General features: G+C 43.9%; 2 protein-coding genes and 1 long non-coding RNA gene across 4 annotated transcripts; 1 reads left to right on the top strand and 2 right to left on the bottom strand.

The window, feature by feature from the left end:
* Positions 1 to 356: 356 nt before the first annotated feature.
* LOC117866822 (uncharacterized) lies at positions 357 to 6,128 on the bottom strand. 2 transcript variants are annotated; one of them, XR_004643011.2, is made up of 3 exons: positions 3,642 to 6,111; positions 3,418 to 3,498; positions 357 to 1,595 (listed from the first exon to the last, which is right to left on the bottom strand). It is a non-coding gene; the product is annotated as an uncharacterized lncRNA (long non-coding RNA). The 2 variants fall into 2 exon arrangements; XR_011899080.1 differs by having other exon boundaries at positions 357 to 3,498; positions 3,642 to 6,128.
* Positions 6,129 to 9,905: 3,777 nt separating this feature from the next.
* On the top strand, positions 9,906 to 14,395 carry LOC117833638 (B3 domain-containing protein Os11g0197600). Its single transcript, XM_034713208.2, has 6 exons — positions 9,906 to 10,113; positions 10,223 to 10,593; positions 11,552 to 12,089; positions 12,626 to 12,709; positions 12,833 to 12,996; positions 13,911 to 14,395. The coding sequence occupies exons 2-6, from the start codon at positions 10,234 to 10,236 to the stop codon at positions 14,190 to 14,192; spliced, it is 1,428 nt and encodes a 475-aa protein (XP_034569099.1). The 5' UTR covers positions 9,906 to 10,113; positions 10,223 to 10,233; the 3' UTR covers positions 14,193 to 14,395.
* Positions 14,396 to 16,241: 1,846 nt separating this feature from the next.
* On the bottom strand, positions 16,242 to 16,983 carry LOC117833639 (uncharacterized). The gene has a single exon (XM_034713210.2). It carries the CDS (start codon positions 16,923 to 16,925, stop codon positions 16,503 to 16,505), a length of 423 nt encoding a protein of 140 aa, XP_034569101.1. The 5' UTR covers positions 16,926 to 16,983; the 3' UTR covers positions 16,242 to 16,502.
* Between the last annotated feature and the right edge of the window lie 8,890 nt (positions 16,984 to 25,873).

Raw genomic sequence — 25,873 nt, 5'->3', positions numbered from 1 at the left:
AGTCGTATCCGACTAGTATTCAATACTAACCAACCGATCTGTAACCCTGCCCCCGGCTATATAAGGCGAGGCAGAGACTCCCTCCAAAGCAATTCAATCCAACCAACACACAGGACATAGTGTATTACGCAATCTAGCGGCCTGAATCTGTATAAATCGTGTGTTTGCATTTACCTTCGAGTTTCTAATCTCGACGAGCCCCACTAACCAAAACACTTCCTCGAGCACCCCCCTCGGTAGGTGTCGGTGCTTTATACTTGGCAACCTACCACAAAAGTACCCACAGTAGTAGGTTGGTTGGTGGGGAATCGCCGGATCTGAAACTCGAAGGTAAAAGCGAGGACACAAGACACAGATTTATACAAGTTCGGGCCGCCAGAGGAGCGTAATACCCGACGTCCTGTTTAGGGTGTTGTATATTGCACCATGCGCTTGGTGTTGCGTAGCCTGATTGTTGGCTATTGATGATGGTTCTATGCTCTACCGATCTAGGTACCCCTGCCCTCCTTTATATACTCCAGGAGGTAGGATTACTGTACTCCAGGGGGCAAGATTACTAGTCAGTTACAAGGAGGAGTCATAGTACAATTGCGGTGGAATCCTAGTAGGAGTTCGTATTCTTCCTTCCTTACGGGTACTGGGGATCTATCCCCGACAAGCTATCGAGTACTTTGTAGTCAAATGTAACAGCCTCGGGTACTTACAGACGTTGCTCGACTAGTTTCTGGTGCTCATTGAGTACTTTGGTCGTGGCCAAGTCTTCGAGTGCTTGAGTGTTGTCATGCGGCTGGAATGTACTCTTAGCCTCATCTGACGTTGTTTCTGAGAAGTCTGTCTTCAAACCTTTATATTAAAGTGCGATGAAAATCGCACTCCATATGGAGTAGCCCCCGAGCCTTAGGTTGAATCGAAGATTCAAGCCAAGCGGCAATCTGCATTTGTTCCGTCTTTGTCTTGATCTTTGAAGAAAGAGAAATTTTTATCCAATTGGCACGGTATACATGGTGCTTCATAGTCGAATGCAGCGGTCTTTGAGTAGTTTTAAGATCCTCATCGAGTAGTTTTGGTGCTAGTACTTTATCTGGCTGAATCTTTAAAGTTTCTCAAAGCTGCCATGAGGCTATGGTGTGCTCAAAGCCTTCATCGTCTTGATTCTGTAATATTCATATATGGAGGGCGGCGAGAGTCACACTCCATATGGAGTAGCCCCGAGCTTTAGGTTAAATCATAGAATTAGGCTGAGGGTCAATAAAAATCTTGAATTTTCTTCTTTCAACATGAATAAATCAATTGTTGGGTGTAGCTTATCAGCCCCTGATCCTTGGATTGATTGAATAATCAACTCAAGGATCTTGAATCTTCACGCAAGTCATCATCCGAGTAGTTTTGTGACGTCCAGCTCCCGAGCTTATGCGCCAGGTGAGCCGAAGGAGCCACGTCGAGTACTTATTGGCGCTTAGCCCCCGAGTTTGGAAGCTAGCTGAGCCATTGGAGATATTCCGAGTAGTAATTAGCGTTTAGCCCCTAAGCATGGAAGCTAGCGGTGCCTTTGGAGGTACGCTTAGCGTCCTGTAGCGTCGTCACCAAAGCTTGACCTGAAAGAAGGGATGCATACATTATGTAGCATATTTGTGAAATATTGAAACTACTAAAATTTATTCAGTGATCAATATAAATGTTTTGTGTCATGCTCTTATTTTGGCCATATTTCTCCTGAGTAGTTAGCCTATTACATTTAGGCTCTCAGTCTCCGTTTAGCTGCAGCCACTACGTGGCGAGATCTATCTTTTGTACGCGTATGGGCACTGCCATTTGCACACCTAAGATCTTTATCTCGTGTATGTGTGCTGGCACTTAGGCATGACAGATGCTCCTATGGCTTTCACGAATTAAGGCGTGTTCTGCTCGAGGAGATTAGTGACCTTAAGAGAAGATAAAAAATGAGTAGTCGTCGTTGTGACAAAAACAGAGCGCGATCGCGCGCAAGAGTTTGCTACCCTCCAGCGAGTAAAGTGCGATTTGTGCGCAAGAGTTTTCTGCTCTCCGGTGAAAAGAGCGTGTGTTGTGCGCAAGAGTTTGCTGCCCTCCGGCGAGTAGAGCATAGATTGATCATATGCCCAAAAGAAATTTGCTACCTTGCCACCTTCCTAATCAATTTGAATGGCATAAAAATATTGGATCCTATAGCTGCTTATTTTTCAAATATTGTAGTATTCCAACAATGTTTGCATCTACTTTGATTCTAAGTACTTCTTGTGCTTGAGACGAATGTTATTGTTATAATCATCCATGAGAATGGCACTTTATCATATCCTCCATAAAATTCCTTCATAAACACAGCTAGGTTGGATTCATCCCAGCCTTCCTTATCTGGCCAATTTGCTGCCAGTCTACTTCTAGAACATGCCATTGTGACATCAACTTTTGCCTTTTATTTGTACTAGCAAGGTAATGATTGTGATCAAGTGCAACCTTTTCCACTTTCCAAACCCCTTCTCTAGTTGCACTAAATAGAATATGAGCATTGCAACTGTCCAAGTGCAACCTCCTTTGAGGACTCACTTTGCCGATGACCTTATTTACTGCAAATTATGTATTAACTTCTATCTGATGCTTTATGCCACTCTTTCCAATACTGAACTTAACCTTCCAGCATTGGTGCACATTTCATAAGTTTTTTTTTAGTTTAAAAAAATCATTGTCACTTCATCAGGTACAGCATAACACATACATCATGTTTTATATGATAAACATGCTTCATTCACAGTCTTTCAATTCCATCTCAAGATGTCAGTCAAGGTTCTGCATTCTTGTGAATGGATGTGTCATCAAGGACCATATCTAGCTTGCTGTCAATCTATCACGCTTTCTTTTTCTCATTAATTTCTATTGATGTCATGTTCAGAACCAAATCTGTACATGATGTGATGTAGTTGGGCTATCTATTTGATCTGAATTTTGCACCGTAGTTGGATTCAGTTGTGGATTGTCACTATCTATGTAAGAATGTTTTCTGTTAATTGTGAAGTAGATGGATTCTTTTTTGTTAATTGTGTTCCCATGCCATGGTTAATAGCATGCCATAGTTTGGCAAATAGTTTGTTTTGGTTAGTAGCAGAATGAACGAAATGGCTTGTGGTGTTCCGCTTTCGACTACTGATGCATTGGATTAGGGTGGGTTGTCTCCACTTAGCTTGCTAGCATGCATGGATCGATATGATGTGGTACAGACGTTGGATTTCACAGCCCATTAGACATGCTCCCACACCTATATGAAACCAAACTCCCCCAAAAAAATTTGAGTGAGGAGGCGTAAAAACACTCGGGGTGCATTTCTCTAGCTAGCTTTGCCATTAAGGAAATTGCAACACTGTAAATCAATAAAAATACCTGGGACTGGGATATGCAGCAGTATACCTGGGACTGCAAACCAAATGTCGATCACCTTGTGGTGTGGAGCGTTGGGACACCACAAACATAAGCTGAGGTACTCATGTCCTGAAAGAAGAAAACATACTAAACACGGGGTATAAAGAGTTTAGAAAAATGCTTAAATCAGCGAATTAACAAAAGGATCTACCTTGTCCAGTTAATCCCATACAATCCAAAATTAATCGAACAAGTCTTATAAGAACACATACTCTTTACACAATCTTCGGTTCTTCACCGAGGCAGCAAGCTCCGCTCCGCGCTGTGGCCGCTTCCGCATCCTCTCCATCAGCAACTCCAGCAAGCACCTGCCGCGCTCCCGCACAACGATGGCGCTCTTGTGGGCCCTGCTACGGCCGGAGGAGAAATGCCTGAGGCCATCACGCTCGTCGGGCCACGCGGCAACATCGCCGAGGACGGTCGCCGGAGGTATGAGCGTCGGCCGGTAGCCCCAGCAGAACGTGGCCATCCGCGCAGCTCCGCAGGCAGGAGGTCACGCGCGGCGGCGGCGCCATCATCGACCTCTCGCGCCACCACCGCCGCCGTCTCCTGGAGGCCGTACTCGTACATGCAGCCACGGCCGTCGCAGAACATCACGAAGAGGAGGCTGTCGCCGCAGTCCCACGCGCCGTGGACCATGTCGCCGGCGCCGGCAAATCCCCGCGGAGGGCTAGGGACGGCGGCGAACGAACACCGCAGCTCCCACTGGTGCTCCGGCGTGAGCGTCCAGAGCATGGTGCCGCCTCTAACGTATTCCGTGGCGACGCATGGGCGACCCCATACCTCCATCAGCTCCGACATTCGCCACCCGGCCGGTGGCAGCTTGGCGAAGGTGGCCGTGTCGTCGTCGACGTTGAAGGCCAGCATTTCCCGCGCCGACGTGTCAGGAAGGACGTACACGTTGCCGTCCAGGCTTAAGGAGCTAGGGTCAGGATTGGCGCCGCCAAACCTGCAGGGAATCACCGCCTCTCTCCGGGGCTGTTCCGGCGGGCGCCGCCGCCGCCGCCCCACGGGACCACCATTAGCTCGACGACGCAGGGAAAGTCCCGCACGCACAGGAGCGCCTTGTACGCCTTGGTGTTAGTGGACGGGGGCAAAGCCGCAGAAGCGGTGGAACATGCGCCGGCCGCCGGTCATGTTGGTGATGACGACGGCGGTGACGGCCGCCTTCTCGCCGCTAGCCGGGTTGAAGAGCACGCCGGCGGCGCAGGTGCGGTTGCTCCACGGCGCGGCGAGGAGGACGAGCCCGTTGCACGTGCCGGCGTAGCAGTACGCGGCGAGCGACCCGCGGGCGACGGCGGGCTCCGCGGAGAACGCGGCGTCGGCGTAGTGGAACTCGTGGAGGAGCGCTGCGCCGCCGCTGGTGGCGTCGCCGGCGCGGACGACGAGGCACGCGGCGCGCGGGCTCGGGTTCGGGCACGCGCGCCGGGGGTCAGCCAGAAGGCGGGGTCGGTGAGGACGCCGCGCAAGAAGGCGCCCGCGCCGGAGAAGGCATGCGCCGCGTGCGCCGGCAGCCGGGGGAGGATTCCACCCCTGTTTTGGCTGACTGGCGCCACGTAATATCCTAGCTGGCGAACTGTTTAGAGGGTCTCACATGACAGCCTCCATTTTTCCTTCTTCTATCTCTTTATCTCCTTTCCACCGACAATCTCCACTGGCAGCCTCCGTGCAAAGGCAGGCAGCGACCTCCTCAAGGTGTTCTCCGCCGCGACAAGGAGGCCAACGCACTGGCGCACACGAGCCAGGACTTTCAGTGGCCGCGGAGGCCGCGCGGGCAGAGCTGGGGGATGAGCGCGGCGTGATGGGGATGGGGTGCGCGACGGGATGACGCGATGGCGCGGCGAGGGGACGGGCCCTGATGCCGCTGCCATGGATCTTGTCGCCGCCCGCCGTCTATTGGCCGAGCTCGTCTGAGCTCGCCATGAGCGTGTTCGCCTCGTCCTAGCGGTCCTCTGTTCATCTCCGGGAACAAGAAATCCCCCAACCAACGCTGCATCTCCTTCTACTGGTTCTCCCTGCAAGCTGGCACAAATCCCCACCAGCAGCACCAAATCCGTCATCACCCGAGCTGCCCCTTGCCCAACTCGAGCATTGCTCAACTTACTTTCCCTACATTGCAAAGCCACACCTCCAAATCCAAGCAACACAGCAAGCCAATTAGCTCTGCCACTCACCGGAATCGTCAGCTCCCCTTCTTATGCCGTGCATGTCTATCGTTTTACTTGATTTATTTCTTGTTTCTTTAATCTAACTTCCTTGGCCGGATTGATTTGTCGTTGCTTCACCTGTGCCGCCAATAGATGAGGAAGGGCTCCAGTGGCCGCAACCTCCGAGGACGTCGCGACGGACCTGGCCCCGCGGTAGCGATGGCAGTAGGGAGCTCGCGCGGAGTGAGAATTCCGGCCATGATTCATGGCCGTGCTTGTCGTCTGACGTCTCACAAGTCGCAATCGAGCCCCCGATCCTGAAGGAGCGGCGCGTTAGAGTGGATGGGGATGATGATGCAGCACGAGGACGCGAGAAACAGATGTAGAAGAAGATGATACATTCTGACATATATATGGGACCCACCGAACAGTTGGCAGTAAGACGTGGTGCCACGTTGGAAAAACCATATCCAAAACCACCACGTCGGGCGAAAACCGCTCTGATTCAAGTTGAGGTAGGGTATGTTTGGTTCCGTTTGCTTATTTTTAGCACGTGTCATATCGAATGTTTAGATACTAATTAGGAGTATTAAACGTAGACTATTTACAAAACCCACTACATAAGTGGAGGCTAAACGACGAGACGAATCTATTAAGCCTAATTAAGCCTAATTAATCCATCACTAGCAAATATTTACTGTAGCAACACATTGTCAAATTATGGACTAATTAGGCTTAATAGATTCGTCTCGCCGTTTAGCCTCCGCTTATGTAGTGGGTTTTGTAAATAGTCTACGTTTAATACTTCTAATTAGTATCTAAACATCGATGTGACGGTGCTTAAAAATAAGCAGCGTAAACCAAACCAGGCCGTAGTTGCGCAACTGGTTTCTCAAGTTGGAGGAGCTAAGATGGCTGGTTTTCGAGTTGAGAGGGACAACACAGACTCGGTCGCTGATTCACGAAGGTAAATAGGACTTTTTCGTATTAGGTTCATCAGAGTGGTGAGGAGGATCAATGGGCCCAGTGAACACTTTCGGGAATACATTTCTTTCTACGTGATAAAAAGAAGAAATAATATTTTTTATATAAAAAAGCATATCTAGAGCCCGCGTTGCTGACGCATGCGCATATTATACATTCGGGCCACTCAACGAATTTTTTAATCGTCAAAAAATAAAAGAAGATGCTAAATTTTGGGATCGTTGGGCCATTTTCATCAATCATCAGAAGAACAAAAGAATCAATCCATGTTTTTTTATTGGAAGCACGATTTCCCTGTAGCTATGCGCGAGGAATATTCGGCTAAGCCTTGGACACTGTACAAACCCTTTGCGATAGTGTAGCTAGGGCAAATCTTGTCTATCTATCGCGTGTTTAAAATTCTTATTGTAGTAGATGAATGACTAAAATAAAATAAGATGGCACACCATGCCAATCAGGATTACTACCTGATGGCTGCAATTTTTTTGCAAAATACAGTACAGACGTGAACGCTCGCATACATGAACGTACACTCATCCCTATGAATACAAGCACGCAACCGTACCGAGTCGGTAACTCTAATTCAGGTGAGCAAGTTTTACTACAAGGAACCTTACTAGTTGTGCTATCAGTTCGCTAGAATGAATCCTACGTGACTATATTGTTGTAGTGAAATTACATAGATAATTGTGAAGTAAAGTCTAGGAATTTCCGTCGGAATTCAAAGCAGAAATGAAAACAATTTCCGACTTTTTTCTAGTTATTATTATAACTGAAAATTGGTCTATGTATGAGCCACTACCATTATTATGAATGAAAATAGGAGCTTTTTTCACGTGTGTATGCTGCAAACAACCATCAAACTCACCTACCAATTTCTTTGTCTTCTCCTGTGTAAAGGAAGGACGTATAGTTTGTCGTCCTCTCATTATGTTGTATGAGAAGACACATTTCACATGACTTCACATTTACTTTAATTTTTTACTTGTATGATGCCATCAAATATATGTACATAGAGCAATATAATAAAAAATGTCACAATTGGAGCCGAGTCTAGTTGTAGCAAACAGCAAACTTTCTAAAGAGTATCAAATGTACCGTGTCTATTTTGATAATGTTTGAGCACGACACATTCCCTTTAATCTAAAACATGACAGCACAGGAGTACACTGCACACATCCTTCTCGTGAGATGCACACTTGCTGTTGCTGGTTCTCTCACCAACCAGGATGCTGTCAGAAGAAATATAAAGAAAATCTAGCAAAAGCCCTGCAAAATCTCTAGTCCAGCAACACGCCCAAGAGGAGGCTCAGCCCTCCCGGCTCACGCCATCACCTTTGGATCCTCTCTCCCCCCTGTTCTCCTGAAAAGGCTGGCCCTTTGGTCCCTGTGTCGTCACTGTGTCCCCAAAAACTCCAAGAAACCCAGTCAGCCTCCATGTCTTTACGCCAAGGCAAGGAGCCCGGCCCTCGTGTTCCCGCACGTGGAGTTTCGTGTGTGACGCCGAGTGGGTGACGATTTCAAGGTTGATGACAACAAAGATCAATCACTGCGTTCAAAGTGGTTGGAGAAAAATATATAATACATGACATTTTTAATAAAGTATGAATGATACATGTACGATATGAATTTAAGTATATCAAGTCAAAACGCCGTGGGAGTACATCTAGAGATCCATGTGTAAGAGAAATGGGAAATCTGCATAAAAAAAAACTAAAAACAGCGGTAGGATGCCTCTCAACTTATAGGATGGCAGAGTGGTACGCTCACAAGGATGAGCAGAGAGGTGCGTGATGAATCCCAAAACAACTCTTTCTTTCTATCTCGGTAGAAAAGGATTTGATTATTTGAATGGCTAGCCTCTTGAGTTGAGGTCAATCCTACGAATTTTCACACAAAAAAAACTATGCGCACATAAAAAACTGGTTATGACACGATATATTTTTCTCGATCAACTCAGGTCAATCCTACGAATTTTCATGAGATCCGTTTCTCTAGTATCTTTAATAGTAATTAATCCTTGGTAAACAAGTAGCAAGATGCTTTCCAAACTCTGAAACTAAGCAGTATTTGAATCAGAAAATCTCTTCTACACCACTGAATAGATACAGATTAATACATTCCTCTAATGCCACCACTGCTTTGGGTTGTAGCCCCACTTACATGTGCTAGGTCCACTTGTAAGCGAACTACTTATGACTTATCATATATTTTTCATAAAAAGTGTGACGGAGCCCGGTCATCATTCGACAGTCTGGCACCGAGAAAATGTGGAAATTTTCAAATCTGCAAGTTGTACTTGGTGGCTATACATATTTTTCCCACAAGCTAGTCTACAGTGTAGGATCCATATATAATAATAACTTCCTCCTTTTCTTTTCCATTAATGTTCTCCTTCACACATCGAAACCAGACACAGATGAGATCTAGCCAGATCGTCATCCACCTCCCGCCGCCTCCACCTCTATCGCCATAGGCGCCGCTGTTAACATCATTGGCCAAGGAGGCCATACTAGGTGTTGCGTCCCAAGATTAGATGGTGTGGCCACCCCAACGTGGCTTCGGCACTACACAAGGTCAACTTCCTGATCTTAATTTTCTAAGAAAATTCTGCATCAGGTTTCTTTGTGTTGAAAAAGTAATCTTAAAATTATTTTTGCATTAAAAGGCTTCCAAATTTTTATTGCAAATTTCTATTAGTAAATTTTTGACTTTAATCATTTTTGTTCCAATACTTCTTCTAAACCAGGTATAGATCCTAGAGAGCGGAGGGAGTAGAGATGGAGGCACAACAATTGACCTCTGAACACGATCAATGGCTAGAATCTCCGACTTCTTTGATCCGGCATTTCCAAGTGCACCCCGTTACTTCTGCTCGCGCACGCGTGCCACTTAGCTACCTCCCAGAGTTCCGCGAGTTCATATTAGATCACGGTAAGATTTCACGCGATAAAAAGGAAGTTTCTTTCAACGGCTCATTTTGCCACGCCATTAAGTATTACTCGACCAGGACGAGGAACTCACCCTCTCCCCGCACCCAGCTCAACAAGATTACAGCCTTCATCCGAGATCATGACAAATCTGATCTCAGGTGATGATCGAGATCGTGACAACCTGATCTCATCAAGTGACGATCATTTTGTCGCACCGTTAAGTATTACTCGACAAGGACTAGGAATAACACACTTGGAATACAGGGTCACCCTCTTCCCACACCCAGCTCGACAGGATTCCAGCCTTCATCCCAGATGGTGACAATCTCATCTTAGGTGATGATCAAGTCATAAAAGACAAAATCTGGCTAGAGTCCAGAAGCACGTTGCACAAGCACAGCAACCCAAACACGGAGAGCCTTTGTTTTCAGAAAACCCAACCCAAAGAGGGTGTCTGAGGCCATCGCCTTTCGAGCCCCTCTCCCCTGTTTTCCTGAAAAGACCAACTCTTTTGTCCTCGCCATAGCCATCCCTTAAACCCAGAGAGAAAGAGAGAGAGAGTAGAGCAGAGGAGAGAGAGAGAGAGAGAGAGAGAGAGAGAGGGTCCAGGCTCCGACAAAGTAAGTCTGTGCTAACTGTCCACGGTTTATCTATAGCGGCGGCCGCTCGCCGGCGTGAGTAATCATTGAATCTTGTTCATTTCCGGGTGTTCCTCGTTGCTCTGTGCAGAGAAGCCGGCCATGGCGGCGGGGCGCAAGAAGCATCAGGGGAGCAGCGGCGCGGCGGCCGCCGCCGCGCCGGAGAAGGAGAGCGGCAAGGGGAAAGGGAAGGAGAAGGAGGTGAGGGAAGCCGTCGGCAAGGAGGCGGCGAAGGAGAAGCAGAAGCAGAAGGGGAAGGAGAAGGAGGTGAGGGAAGGGGGCAAGGAGAAGTCGGCGAAGGAGAAGCAGAAGCAGAAGGGGAAGCAGAATGAAGTGAGGGAAGACGGCAAGGGGAAGGAGAAGGCAGCGGCGAAGGTGAAGCAGGAGGCGGCGGCGGCGGCCAAGAGCGCTGGCCAGCAGTTCTTCAAGATCTTCTTCCCCGACCAGTCGCGGGAGCGATTGGTGAGCTTCTTTCACTGCGTCCCCTGTTCCATTTAATCCATGCATCTATGGCGACTGGCGAGGACTGTGCTATTGCTTTTCGGTTCTTTTTTCCCCCAAAAAGGAAAATTACTACTTATTGCTGTTGCTCCGTGAGATGCTGTGACGATGGTCCGACTTGTTCTGTCTCCGTTAGAAATCCGAATGCTATTGCTTGCGATGCCGGCTTTGATCTGAAGTTGTCCGGGGGAAGTTTTGTGGTTGTGTGTGTGTGTGTGTTTGGCCCGGTTCCACTCAAAAACTCGGGCGACAGTTTGTTTTGATTTTTCTCATTCTAATAATATTTGCGGCAAAATTTTTGACAGCCTCTCGACCAAAAATTGCCTGCGGTGCCAAAAAAAAAGAGAGACTTTTTCTCCTGAATTTCCTTTTCCTAATGTTCTAGCCGTTAGTAGATTGCGTGTCATTTACTCATTTACCTCTTCTTGGTGCGGGTATCTGTGTCCGATTTGGGTTTGGTTGTCCAATTCGGCAAGTGTTTGTGACACTGCAAATACCACTCGGAATTCAACACTGGTAACTGGTGTGGAATGCTGACTCCGCAAAAGGATTATGACATGGGTGTCCGGGTAACACTGATAACGAGTACTCCCTCCGTTTCAAATTGTAACTTTTGCTATATATCTGCATATAATTGTATATCTAGGTGCATAACAAAATCTATGAATCTAGAAATGTCAAAACGACCTACAATTTGGAACGGAAGGAGTATTCAGTAATGTTTCATCTCCTGGCTGTGATTGCATATTCCAGCACCGTCAGACTATTACACCACATACCATATATACACTGTTCGTTTGCTGGTTTTACTTTTAATCTGAGATTGTGTCACACATGCAGCTTGCCTCAGTGTCAACAAGTTCATGTGTGCATTCTAGAGGAGAAAAACTAACAGCTTCTTAATTGTTGGTATGTGTAGAAAATTCCGACGGCGTTCCACCAACACCTCAAGGAGCAGCCTACTGGACTGGTTTCCCTGAAAGGTCCGAGTGGCAACACATGGCAGGCAGTACTTACTTCAGACTCCGAAGGGTTGTTCTTTGAGCAGGGGTGGAAGGAATTTGTTACGGATCACTCTGTCAAGCAAGGTCACTTCTTGGTCTTCACATATGATGGACTCTCACGATTCTCCGTGACAGTGTTCGGTTCATTTGGTGTCGTGGACCCACCATCTTTGGTTGCGAAGCGTACTAACAATGTAGTGATTAAGATTGAAGATGATGAAGAAGAGGTCCATGTGGACATGGATGCAGGTGGCACCTCTGAGACATCAATTCTCCCCCCAGAGGAGGGTAATGGAATAACAGGAAAGAGGACTAGAGAAGTGAATGATATCGTAGCAGATGGCAATGCATCAAAGAGGCATTCTAGTGTTCCAAAGCAAGCTGAGAAAAAGAGTCCTGAAGCTATTGTTCGTACTTCTAAGGATGCATCAACAATTGTCAACACTGAGAAAGGTAAAAGAACCTTAATGTTTAAAAAAATGTATACTGACCTTAATACTTTTCTTTTGAGATGTAACCTGAATAATGTTAATATTGCAATCATTTTAGTAGTTTTTGATTGAAAACATGAAATTGAGTGCAGGGTAACTGCATAAATGACTGATACATTCAGCACATGCCTGCAACTGTACTGCTGAGTAGTTGTCCTGCATGGTCAGAACTTTTTTGTTTTTTGAAAAACCATGGTCAGAACTTAAGAGGCCACGTGCTCTGACATTGCAAGCATGTAGTTGCCACGCTCTTTATTGGCGGTGGCAATTGGCTAAGATTACCACTGACTCTTCTCATTAAAAATAAGTGCTCTATTATGTCAAAACAGGATTGCAATCCCAGTTCAGCATTAGCACCAAAACAACCTGGTGGCCTGCCTGATTACATGCATAGATTGTCTAGCACACTCATGAGCAACCATTATTTTTCTAGCTAGTATTCATTCAGAATTATTGCCATCCATGCTTTTCACTCAAGGTAACTTTTGCATATCACAGATACCCCATTCAGTATATTAAACGAATCTACCGCTTTCAACAAGACTCACGTCAGAGACAAGAATATGCCTAAGCTTGGTAAATGTAAGTTTTTTCTCCCCTAAATAGTTTTATTACAGTGAATTTGCCATCATCTATTGTTAATAAGAGTCAGTTCTTTGGACTGCACGATTTCTGTGAATAATTTGATGCTATTGCATCTTTCAGTCATTGTGAGGAGGGCCAGGCAACCAGTAGTAATATCTCAAAGGCGTCCAGTAACTGAAGAAGAGAAGGGCCTTGCTCTTAGAAGGGCAAAGGAATTTAAATCAAAGAATCCTTTTGCCGTGCAAACAATGATGGAATCTTATGTCTATGTGGGATTTTTCATGGTAATGTCACTTATTTCCCATATGCTACTTCATGTATATCGTATGTCTATGTGGGATTTTTCATGGTACTGTCACTTATTTCCCATATGCTACTTCATTTATATCGAGCTCAAAACTCTTTCTTGTAGTTGCCTGCATGAAGAGGATTCCTTAATGTGCACCGTAGTTTGAATTTTTCTCAGATGGCATATAAATTCCTTGAATATAATACTGAAGTATGTTCTAAGAAAATTAAGCATCATTACTTTGATAGATAAAAATGTACAGATCATAGTTTGCTAGTGTTGTATGCTTTGTTGCATTCCAGGAAATTAATGTGATAACATGGCTATACACTATAGACTTATGGGTCCATTCCTGGAAATATAGAATTGTTTAGTGTATAAAAAATACTGTTACTGGCAGCTGGGCATAGCTGAAGGACATTCACAGGCACCACAGTTTGAGATAATGAGCTTGATCTAAGTATAGATCTGCATTCCTATGTGTTTTCTTATATTCATTACTCTTGGCATTCCATTTCTAGGTAGTTTTTATGGTGTAGCTATCACATCTGTGAAAATCTATTATTTATCGCCGATTTATGCTTCTCTACTCTGCAGCAAACTGTTCTTGTAACAGTAAATAGTTTTCCACATTTCTCCAGTAACTTTGCAAATTCACGTAGTTTGGCTTATTTAACCACTTTTTTGATTCCCTAGCTTTCCGATCCCTTGTTGGATTATGTAAGTTAGGGGGGGGGGGGGGGGGGGGGGAGGGAGGGGGTGTGTTAGTATCATGTTTCAGGTTCTTTCATTTGTCCAGTGGATAGCATTGCCGTATATCCTGAACTTGTGCCCTGCACGTTTTGGCTTATTTACCATTGGCTCGTTTATATTCTCATTGCTTCTCTGACTTACTCCCTTGTATTGCAGAACATCACATGCGAATTTGTCAGAGAGTCACTTCCCCGGATAAGCAAGAAGATGACACTCTGGGATCCCCTAGGAAAGCCTTGGCAAGTTAACTATGTTTACTACAGCGACCGCTCTGTCGCCTCTTTCAGTGGTGGCTGGGGTAAATTTGCTCTAGGAAACAATCTGGAGAAGTTTGATGTATGCGTCTTCGAGCTTTTCAAGGAGGACAACATAAAAGTGCACATCTATCGGGTTGTCCCGGAGATAACTCCGCTCCTCCGTGCCAGCAGCAGAGACTAGGGTTTCCTTCGCATATCGGAGAGCGTGATCCATTGACCTGCGGCTAGAGAATGAGAAGACTGGTAACTATTCACATGCTGGAGAATGCTTCTGTGCTCCTTCAAGAGGGAGAGCACTCATAATTCACTGAAACAAACAAGTGACAATAAACAGAAGTTATGTGCTCATGTTCTGACTGGAATGATGTTGTGCCGGTCAAATAATGTCGTTGCGAACATATATATATATATATATATATATATATATATATATATATATATATATATATATATGTATATATGTATATATATATATATGTATATATATATGAACAGTATGTTATAGGAATTTGCTGTGCACCCATTAATTCTTTTCTTGCAGTTTATAGTGAAAACATATTTTTTTCAGGAGTGGGAAAAGCAGGAGAGCGGTCGGAATTTACCTGATCAGCCTTGCATTGGCTGGTGGAGTGGTAGTTGCAACCATGTGGCTCTAGGGTGCAACAGAAGTTTTGACAAAAACTGGCTGCTAGTTACTGAAATTTTTCTTGTGGTGTGACTTGTGAGATGGCAGTAGCCCAGGCATTCTAGCAAATCTTGCAGGGCACAAGATCAGGTCTTTTAGCCCCTGGCTATCCGCTGCAGATTGTTGTGAGAACAAACCTGACAAAGCACAAAAGTTTCACAACCAATGTCCTGCTGTTCGAAACCAACCTGCATGTTGGTTGCTGCATCCATCTCATGGCTGTGCTCTTGGCCATCCAGCTCCTTGTTGCTTCACTCTGTTTACTGTTAGTTGTTGGCTTGCTGCTGATGGTTACAAGACCACGTGTTGAGGTCTCAGTCAGCCTCAGCAGTGCAGGCATCCTTTAATTCCTTTCTACTCAATCCAGCACTTCAGCAATGGAGAAAGATCACTCATCGTCAGCAGACCTTTTTCAGTACTGGTGATCAGTGTGGCAAGAGCAACAGCTAAACACGAGGTAACAGAAGCAGGTTAAGTGAGACCTAACCTAATCATTGCTCAATGATTCAGTCTGCAGGTTAAGAACATCAGAATGAGGAGACGGGTGAAATGAAACTGGTTTTTTTTTGAAACGATTGAATAAAAAAATTGAAACGATAAGGAAACTGATTTTGGATGTCACAGTTAGTTAACAGTCTTGCTTTGCTTTCATATTGTATTTAACAAATGGTACCACCCAAAGTAAAAATAAAAAGACCTCTCGTCAGCCGGAGAATTGAGTACACAAGTACTGCAACTGTACATTCTTTATGGTGTGGTTAGGAGAACCGGATTAAGACAAGTGATGGATAAGGTAAGGCATTTAGATCACTAATGTTGAAAGGCGGTACTCTGATTGCAGCTTCTTGTTGGTTGCAACATTTTAGTGCAGTGTTTATGAGGTTGGGGACTTGGAGGCGTCTGATTTTTGCCTCACATACAGATGCTGGCGCAGCCACCAGAAACTTTGGCTCATCTGCAGTTAATGGCCCCTTCATTTCGGTAGGTTCTTGATGGCAAAGGCATGGCTACATCTACGAGGTTGTTGGCACGTACGTGGTAGGAGAACTCAGAACAGTATCCCGTGTGCCAACTAATTCCAAACTTGATGAACATATGAAATGCCAATAGTTTAAGTTGACAAACATTTCAGCGTTAATTTGTGGCGTGCACATTTGCATGATTTCGAGTGAACATCCTCTGGTTGATGATCAGATGCTGCACTTGAATCTCGACCAAAAAAAAGTCATGGGAGGAAATTATGACAAGTGACAACCAGATGCAGAATTTGAACGGTAACAATTGAGGTATATCAAAATTCAAAGTCAATAACCGGCAGTTAGGATTAAACTGATGCTAAGAAAACACAATCTTCAGCAAAAAAGAACACACCATATCAAATGCCAATAATTTAAGTTGACAAACATTTCAGCGTTAGTTTGTGGCATGCGCATTGCATGATTCTGAGTGAACATTCTCTGGTTGATGATCAGATGCTGCATTTGAATCTAAAAAAAAAACAGTCATGGGGGGCAATTCTAACAACCACATGAAGAATTTGAACGGTAACAAATAAGGTATACCAAAATTCAAATTCAATAACCGGCAGTTAGGATTAAACTGATGCTAAGAAAACACAATCTTCAGCAAAAAAAGAACACACCAGGCTGTTTGCCTTGTGAGAGCAAAACCAAGTACACCTGTATAAATCCATGTCACACGGCACTACCGATTAATCAAAACATTACTCTGATATATTGTATATAACCACTCATCCCCCATTGATCTCTTGGAGGTAGCAGCCTAAGCCCATCTGATGAGGAAGGATCAAATCGGTGCGGTCCTCGGGTTGTTCCTGGATTTCTTGACCAGGAACAGCTTCTTGAGCAGCCTGAGCATCAGCGCCATGCTCCACCGCCGGCGCCGGACCACCCTGCCGTCCTGTGGAGAATGGAGATGCTTCGCGCGCTTCTCCAGGTCGACGACGATGAGCTCGTCGTCGAGCCAGGCCTCCTCCTCCTTCATCGCCAGCCCTCCCTTGTTGATCACGGGGCTCAGCGGGCACAGCGGCGGCGCGCTCGCGAGCTCCTCGTTGAAGTCCTCCCACAGCATGTCCATCTTCTCCTCGTCCTCATCCTCCTCCCCTCCGGCGGCGGCGGCGAGGAACCACGGCGGAGGGGAGGAGCCGCCGAGGCCGAGCTGGTGAGGGAACCCTCCTGCATACAGAGTTGGGAAAGTGAAGTCATCCATGTCTCTTGCAAACCTGCAAAATCTTTAAGGTGTATATATGTGTGGTGTTGATGTATGTGTGTACCAGTACCACTACTCCCTAGCTCCTTTGTATCTATATTTATATCTTTATATATGTGGAACACTTGGTGTGTACTACTAGCTAGCAGCTATGGCATGAGAGTGCTCACTGTCATGGATGGTGCAACATCCTCATCTACCTACCTGAAATTGGCTTGGCTGTTGAAGATATGGGTTCCTGGGGTTTCAACTTTGAGGACACGGAGGACAAGGCAATAATTGTCCAGTGATTAGTGCACACTGTTGAGCCAAAATGACAGGCACTGAAAGCTTTGATGCTTCAAATGATCACATGTTATGCAGTCTGCAGAGGATCTATGCAGTATGCACTCAATAGTCCAGGGGGGTAAAGGCTGTGTATGCTGTAGAATGCAGCTTAAAGAATGTTCATGGGCCTGGCCTGCCTAACAGAAGCTGTGAATAAAGGATGCTGCTGGTTGGACCAAACAGCCAGTACATTTTGAGGAAAAGGGATTGGTGCAGCATGGCTGGGGTGATTGGAAAGCAAAGGGAGGCTGCCTGGAATCCATGAACATGTAGATCAGGAGTGTTTGTGTTTTTGGATGGGGGAGAAACAGCCCAGATGGCATGCATTCTGATGGCTTTCTGCTGAAGATGTGATGTTGCTTGGAAAGATGGAATCTGATCTGCCTGCTCCCTGTCTATGTATGTCCTATGCTCTTCTGGCCTTCTGGGGAAAGAGTAAAGATGACTGAATGAGGTGTTCAGCAGTGTTTTCCACTGAGAGGAAAAGATGTCTGAATGAATGGCCTTGGGCAACAGATTGTTTTGGCTGGCTCTGTATTGTTTTACCTTTGGTGTTGTCATCTTGGTGAGATAAGATTCTGAAGATGTACTGTTGCCAGCAAAGGTGAGATCCTTTGGAAGTAAGTAGCATCCAAAACATATCCAGGTAGAGAGTATCCAAATTGTGAAAGAATCACCTGAAATAGCATGGTGGCAACTGAAAATCTTTGTGTTCATATTTGATTTCAGAATAGTGCAAGGACCCAGCGCCAATGGAAACCTGGAAAGACATGTGCTTGATGGCACAGCCCACTCATGTAACTATTATTATAAGAAGTTAAGAACAGAGAACTTGATAAGTGGAGTGGACATGTCACACCAAAAACGTCCACGAAAAAAATTGGGAATTTAGAGGGAACTGGAACCAGAATAAATGAATTTTGGATTGGCTCAGAGAAGCCAATCATTGGAGATATTTCCTTGAGCACCTACAAAAGATGTCACAAAGTGGCTATCTTTCCCCTAAACATAGGTGCACTCATGGACCAGCAGCAAAGTTCGGCTTTTTGCTTTAGTACCTACAGTTGGACCGGCCATGGTATGGATTAGCATGTTTAATATTCCAGGGCTACTGTGCCATCAAATGTCATCTCGTGATGTAAACCAAATAGAAAGATGCACTAACAGACCAAAAGCAATGCAACACTAGGGCCTACCAATCCGATTATGCATGTCTTATCACCACGTTTATGGTATGTATGACGTTAGAAAAGGATACATTTGCATAAAGTCATAACAATATGTGCTAAAGAGAAATCTGTATGGAAATAAAATACTAGAACTCAGTGAACTGAAGTGTAATTTCGAAACTAGCTGCAATTCCAGGTGTCATTTGTCTACCTCCATGGATATAGAAATGCAAATGATAGACAATACCTGAGTATTTTGAAGCGAATCGGTTCCCTAATATTTTCCTCTCCTCAACAGCCCATGATTCCTTATGATCTTTGACGAGATCCAATCTCATCTTCCCACTCTTCAGGAAGCTTGGACCCATCTTCTCCATTTCGGGCGATTCCTAGCTCTAGCAAGATTAGGACTAGGATTTTAGGTGGTTTCAGTGAGGATTCAATGGCGGTATGACTACTTGGAGGTGGCGATGTTGGTGTGTAGGGCGATGAATGCGGATGGCGGAGGACGGCCGATGGGTAGAGTTAGGGATGTAAAGAAATCTAACCAGACGATGGCTTAGCTGGTGAAGACCGGTGGCCACAGATCTAGCAGCAAGAGCCGCCGAAGACGGATCCTAAAGGGCGGCGTAGGGGCGACAACGTAGTGATTTGGCGTTGGAATGGGAGGAGCGTTGTAGGGATGAAGGAGAGAGTGGACGAAGAAGAAAACAGCGGAATCCAGATCTGGTTCAAAAATTCGTATGCAGGGGTGAAAAAAAATACTTAACCAAAGTACCATAAAAGAAAGAGTTTTTTTCTCAAATGAGCTTGGTCTATGGACGGTGGGGCCGTTAGTCAATGATAGAGAGGACGAGAAGGAGAGAATTAGGAATTGAAATCTTATTTCATTGTCCATATTTATACAAGTAGCGAATCCTCCTTATGTCTTAGTGAAATTCTCGTCGGCAGCCGCATGAGTGTATCCAATGAGAGCTCGTCTACTTCATCACGTCCCGTTCAATCATCGTGCATGGTCACAGGGTGTGACAGATTGCACACAGAGCTCTCCTTGATCATTTTATTCAATTCTATTTCATTCTTTTTTATTAGAACCCACTTGATGATCAGTTAGCCGCGTGGCAATAATTCTATTTCTTTGGCTCGACTCTTGGCAAAGTATCCCAAGTGTGTGTGGCAGGCCCAGAAGCAACCACTGGTCCAGTGGTTGGATCTCTCCAAATCCAGCGAGGGAGACAACACCGGTTAACGGTTATCCGCTCCATGTGGACTGTGTAATTACAAGTACTGTAGGGGTTTATTATGATGACAATAAGAGACCACTTCGCTGGATGCACACACATCAATACATCATTTAGTGAAGTGATGTGTATGGGGTTGGATATGTGGCGTGGCGTGCATGGTACCATACGGAAACAAAAGTGAAGTAGCTGTACACTTTTAGTTCAGTTTGGTTGGGAGGCAGAGGCACCATTTGGCAATAACTCCGCTGTGGCCCAATTCAACAACTAGCTCCAATCCTTGACTCTAAACAGTTCAGCATTGGATAAGCTCTCTGGCTCCTCTAACAAACAGGGCCTATGTTTCCTTTTTGTGTTAACCAAAAAAATTATCAAAAAAGATTTTTTTCTCTACATTTTCAGATCACCCTGAGCATATATAAACCGCTCTAGGTTGGGAAACAGTCCCTCGCGCATCAGGTGTCCCACTAAAGGTCTCAACTTGGCCAAATTGTCCTGTTTAGAACGAAAGAATTTTATTGTTACTCTAAATATCCTTTTAATTTCAGTGGTTGTGTACCCTGCACAAACATGGATCCTGACCCGACCCCGTATGCACGTTTGCACGTTTGCCACTACGTTGGGAAGCTGGCACCTGTTCAGAGTTTACATGTACAGTGCCCCTCCTTTATCTTTTCCTCGCTGAAAAGAAATGGATAAGGGAGTGCATATCTGCCTTCCTCTGGCCTAACATTTTGCTGTAAAGAAAAAACAAATTGCAGAGGCATGTGACTTCTGAACAGTCTCCCTCCTTCCTTTTTTCCCTTTCAGTCCCTGTTATCTCTTCTGAATTGTGAGGATAAGACTTCGAGATCGATGTGTGTATGGGAGATTGAAGTACAATAACTATTTTGTGCAATAAGTTGTAATAATTTTGAGAATAAGACTTGGAGATCAATGTTTCTAGTAATTATTCCTTATTCAAATATGTTGTGTAGTCATGGTCATACGAAAAAAATCCATACAAATCATAGAACCACCTACACAAAAGGAGGCGCATTTACGTGTGTGTACAAAGACGGACATACGAATTAATGAGAACCCTGCAGACAGGCTGATACGACGAGATGCATTACACAGTATTAGAGAAAATGTTGATGAAGCACAACTCACAAAGCCACATGGCTGCGAGCCTTTATCTTGCAAAGCACACAAGGTTGCCATCCAATTATTGAAGCAACAATACAAGGAGGACCATGCATTTTGGCCCCATGTATGTTGCACATTCAGACCGGCCTCCAAAGGCACAGCTAGGCAAGTCAAATGGTCTCGTCCCAATCCCACAGCCACAAGAAAATAAGAAGAAGAAAAAAAACTAGCTGCCAAAAAAGAGAGCAGTTGCCAACTGCCGTAGATATGCTACCTGCCTACCTAGGAATAGAATTAGAAGTTTATCAATCCTGCTATAGCTAATCTTAAGTATCTTGTTAGGAGGGCAGATATTAATTGACTGCTCCATAATTCATTTATACTTATTTAATTATTACTTTTTTATCCCTATGTAATAGTAAAAGAGCTCTTTTACAGTGGTTTAAAAGTACCCTTCGGTACTTGTTGCTACTTTAATGGTAGTTCCTTTGTTTCCACTGTATGATTTGAAAAAATAATTAAAAAAAATTAAATTTAAGGATTATTTTTGGTACTTGGTCCCACCAATTTGATACTACTTGGTACTTCTCTTTAGGTACTTCCTTTATTTCCATTGTTAGATTTCTCAGGATGGATGTCTCTCATTTTTTTTCCATCCATTCTAAAAATTCTTATAGTAAAATGCAGTGATATTTTCAAAAAAAACAGTAATATGAAGATTGTTCATGACAAATATTTTAATATCTATTTTATCTAACTAGTCCATCAATCCATGCTTCCACACAGATTAATAATTTTGGTAGATATACATATTAGAAATTTATGTAAAAAGAATTAGGATATGTAGCTAATAATCAAATTATTTACATGGCGCTCTCTCTCATCTGTTGAATATCACATAGATAATAGATTAGTACTTATCTTTTATTTAGTCGGTTGTGATAGCTTTAGTTAGTAACTACTCTAATTGTTCATCTAGCTGACATCGAAGGCACGCCTATGCACGCTTAATTTGGCATGTTGCAGAAACCTTTTGTCACTTGTTTCATGTTCCAAGAAACTACTAGAAGAATTTTTCGAAAAAAAAAAGAAACTAGAATGCGTGCATACTTTAGGGTGGTCCCTAAATTATGAGTTAATTAAATAATAAGCATACAATACTTACTTTCTGGTACCCAGATGCTAGTGGTACGGTGACTACGATCATGACAATGATTGCGTAATGATTGTTGGAAGAATCACCATCTTCTTCTGTGCCACTTCGCATCTTCGCATAATCAAATGTCTCTTGCCACATACTAATAAAAGATTGGAAAAAGAAGAGTTTGTATGCACATACTCCCTCAGCTAATGATATGGGCATTTGAACATTGATGCGGTGTGTTGTAAGAAAATTACACGTGCTATTTCCACAGGACCACACCACGGTGAAAATGGTGAAATTCTCATCAACCGAGTATCGTTTCCAATAAAATGGTTTCGTTTCCAACCAGACATATTTCTAGTCGCTTTTACCTCTACAATGCGTTTCCCCTCTATAATTTTTTTCCCTCCTCTTTTTCTTTTCGGCTTAAAGCCTCGTAAATTGTAAATATCATCGCTTTTACATATAAAGGATAAGCACCTCCCACGCCTGTTTCCGTCAAAATAACGTGATTTCGTCTCGGATCGTTTCTTATTGCTTTCGTCCCGACCACAGCATCAAACAACGCATCCGTGTAAGTACATTTGCAGTTCTAAACCTTTAACTACACACGTTTCATTATCGAACACATTTATAACATGTTGTCTGTACTGTACAACTCAGAGGCAGAATTACTGTTGCCGAGCAGTAGTAAAAAGTTTCGGACGGTGTCACCATGGCAACGGGACAAAAAAAGGGCTGTTGCTGAGGGGGTGTTTGGATACGAGGCACTAAATTTTAGGAGGGTCACATCGAATGTTCGAACACTAATTATGAGGATTAAATATGAGCTAATTATAAAACTAACTGTAGAACCCTGTACTAATTCGCGAGATGAATCTATTAAGCCTAATTAATCCATTATTAGCAACTGGTTACTGTAGCACCACATTGTCAAATCATGGACTGCTTAGACTTAATAGATTCGTCTCGCGAATTAGACTCCATCTGTGTAATTAATTTTATAATTAGTTTATATTTAATACTCCTAATTAGTATCAAACATCCGATGTGTAGGTGTTACCCAAACACCCCCTGAGCAAGCTGGCCAAGCAGTAGTAACATTGCAGTTGCAGCCTTTCTGTTGTTTGTGGAGCGCTGGACGTTGCAGGTGTCCTTGCTGTCTCTGTCTGCGGTACACTGCACGCCGAACCAGCACCTACCCTCGTTTTTGGGCCCTTCTGTTCTGTAGGTCCGAGGACAAGACAACACGATGGCGAGCAGTCAACTACGTAACAGAACAGGACAAGATAACACGATGGCAATCTTTGTGCTTAAAACGGTAAAAGTAATCAAAATGGCTGTCTAACATGAACCTAGGAACAGGCCTAAGAACAGGCACTAATAGGATCCTAACCCATGGCTGGTGGAGCCTACGGCAATGAAGGAACTGACGGGCCATCTAAATCGTAGAGTTTTCTGCGCAACAATTTCTCCTTGATACTAGAGTGGCCAAACAACTAGTCTATAATCTATATATAATAATCAGGAACACCAAATAAATCTGATCCCCATCTTATGAAGACCTTCTTTAAGCATTGTACCAAGGTTTACTTTTTTTTTCCAGGAAGTAGAGCTTTATTTGTTACTCAAAAAACAAAGCTTATGTTCCTTAGCAATAACTTGCTTAACGAACATAGTGAATCAAAGCTCCAAACCGCAAGGTGTTTGTTTCCTTTTGCCAATTGCGCACTGGCGGAGCTCAGTGATGGCCAATTGGGATCATGGCCTTCCCTTAAATTTTGCAATCTCTCGATGAAGTTAGTAGATATTAGGTATAATTGCTAGCTAACGCTGAAATTGGCCCCCTCTCCCTGGTGTTATATTCACCCTCCATTCTTTGTGCCCTTACTTATCATTAAGAGAACGTGATTAGTGAGCCTCATATTTCTATAGCTTTGTTCAAACTACAACGGTAGTACCAAAGTATGTGGACACCTTTTTTTTTTCAATTTCCGATTAAGCAAATCTTGTTGCCATTTCTTGACCAGAGTAAGATCCAAAATATTAAAACTTTTGGGCTGGAAACCAACTAGAGATACACACATAGACTGCATCAACATGGCTGCAACAACTTCTTCCAAACAATCATATCTTAGCTGCAACAACATAGTCCTAATAACACTGACATAAACGCAAAGCACAAAAGATTCAACTCCATGTGCTAAAAAAAATGGATAAAAACATGTCTGAACTTCTGAAAAAGCCAAGCAAGTGCCTTGAAGGAGCCGAAGCCGGAACCGGAACGGAAAAGGAGGCGCCAGCGTGGCAGATTCCTTCCCCTCCCGTCCAGACGGGGCATGTCCCACGTGCTCCCGGGCCCCGCAACCGCGAGTCCCCACGCGGCCCGCCGCGCGCGTGGACCCGGTCCATGGGACGGGATGGACGCCAGCCGTAGGATGCGGCGACGGACGGAGGATTTCGCATCGTCCGCGGGGGACGGTCGCGTGCGTGGTCCGAGCGGGTTTTGGACTTCTGGTCTTCTGCCCGTGGGGCCCGCTGGACGGAAGACCCGTTCATTTCGTTTCACCTCGAGAGAGTTTTGGAGGGTTTTCGCATGCGCGTCCATGTGCATTTAGGATATTACGATTTGGGCTTTCGCTACGTGTAAATTTACCATGAATACAGTAGTAGGCGTAGTATTCGCAAGCAAATATCGTGTTCTCTTGGATTGAATACGTGTCTGGCAATGGATAAAGGATGGGCAAGGCTGGAGAGGTTTCTTATAAAAGTCGGGTTTGGTAATCATGTGGTTTGACATTCCATGAGTAATCAATATACATGTAGATGGGAAAAAATTATACTATGAAAATTATAAGGAAGATCAAAATATTTTATATTTGACTAAAATTATAGAGAGAATCATAAAGATTTATGGTACCGAATAGATATACTATAAAAATATTTAATGAAAAAGTTAATGATACTTATTTGATATCATGAATGTTAATACTTTATTGTATAAATTTGGTCAAACTTGAAATGATTTGACTCTCCAAAAAAGTTGGAATGACTTACAATTTGGAACGGGGGAGTATGATTTTGGGTTTGCTATGTGTAAATTTACCATGAATATAGTAGGCGCAGTATTTGCAAACAAATATTGCATTCTTTTGGGCTGGATACGTGTGTGGCAACAGGTAAGGTAAGGATGGGAACGCTGTAGAAGTTTCGTGTAAAAAATCGGATCTGATTCGACATTCCCACCAGTTATTAGTATATGCGGATGGGTATAAAAAAATGAAACTAGCTTGTTTTCTACATTCAAAACTCTATGAGATGAGATGAATTGCTAAATTTTGGCAAAAAGTCTCTTTCCTCTTGATTTGTCTTATTTATTTTTCTGCCATGTTCGACCAAGCTTTGGGCTAACAAATTCATGAATTCCTAAGCCTGGAAAGGTGTAAAACATTGCAAAATCATGCTAATAGCAAGGTGTTAGTGTTAATTTGTTCTTGTTAATGCTTGAGATCACAAGCTTTGATGATTATGCTTAAAAGCAACTAAGAAAGAGCACTCAAATTTACAATAAAAAAGCACAAATTTTCTTTTCCCTCATGAAACATACACGCGATATATCATAGATGTTTCTTGGAATGTTAAACAATTCTTTTTTTTATTCTTCACGGAAGTGGAATATATTAGATTCCTTTTATTACTTGTTCGCATTTTGAACCGTGCTAACCCGCTAACTGAAAAACTAACAATAAAAAGCTTTTATTTTTTAAGAGTGGTTATTATATATTTTAGGAATCCAGTCCAGAAATCGCAAATCACAAACAATCTCCAACAAAATCCTACAAAAATATCATCAAAATTCCAACTTTTTTTTAAGAATAAAACAAGCAGATCCATCTAGCAGTCACGGTGGATTACATATGTACACATATGTAAATATCT

This window comes from Setaria viridis, chromosome 8 (genome assembly GCF_005286985.2).
Source record: "Setaria viridis chromosome 8, Setaria_viridis_v4.0, whole genome shotgun sequence".
In the NCBI taxonomy this organism is placed as follows: Eukaryota; Viridiplantae; Streptophyta; class Magnoliopsida; order Poales; family Poaceae; genus Setaria; species Setaria viridis.
This window is presented reverse-complemented; position numbering and strand designations above follow the sequence as displayed.

Coding starts and splice junctions, on each gene's coding strand:
- LOC117833639 (XM_034713210.2), bottom strand. CDS start 16,925: ATGGATGACTTCACTTTCCCAACTCTGTATGCAGGAGGGTTCCCTCAC.
- LOC117833638 (XM_034713208.2), top strand. CDS start 10,234: ATGGCGGCGGGGCGCAAGAAGCATCAGGGGAGCAGCGGCGCGGCGGCC. Junction 10,594..11,551: donor ACCAGTCGCGGGAGCGATTG/GTGAGCTTCTTT, acceptor TGGTATGTGTAG/AAAATTCCGACGGCGTTCCA. Junction 12,997..13,910: donor TCTATGTGGGATTTTTCATG/GTAATGTCACTT, acceptor CTTGTATTGCAG/AACATCACATGCGAATTTGT.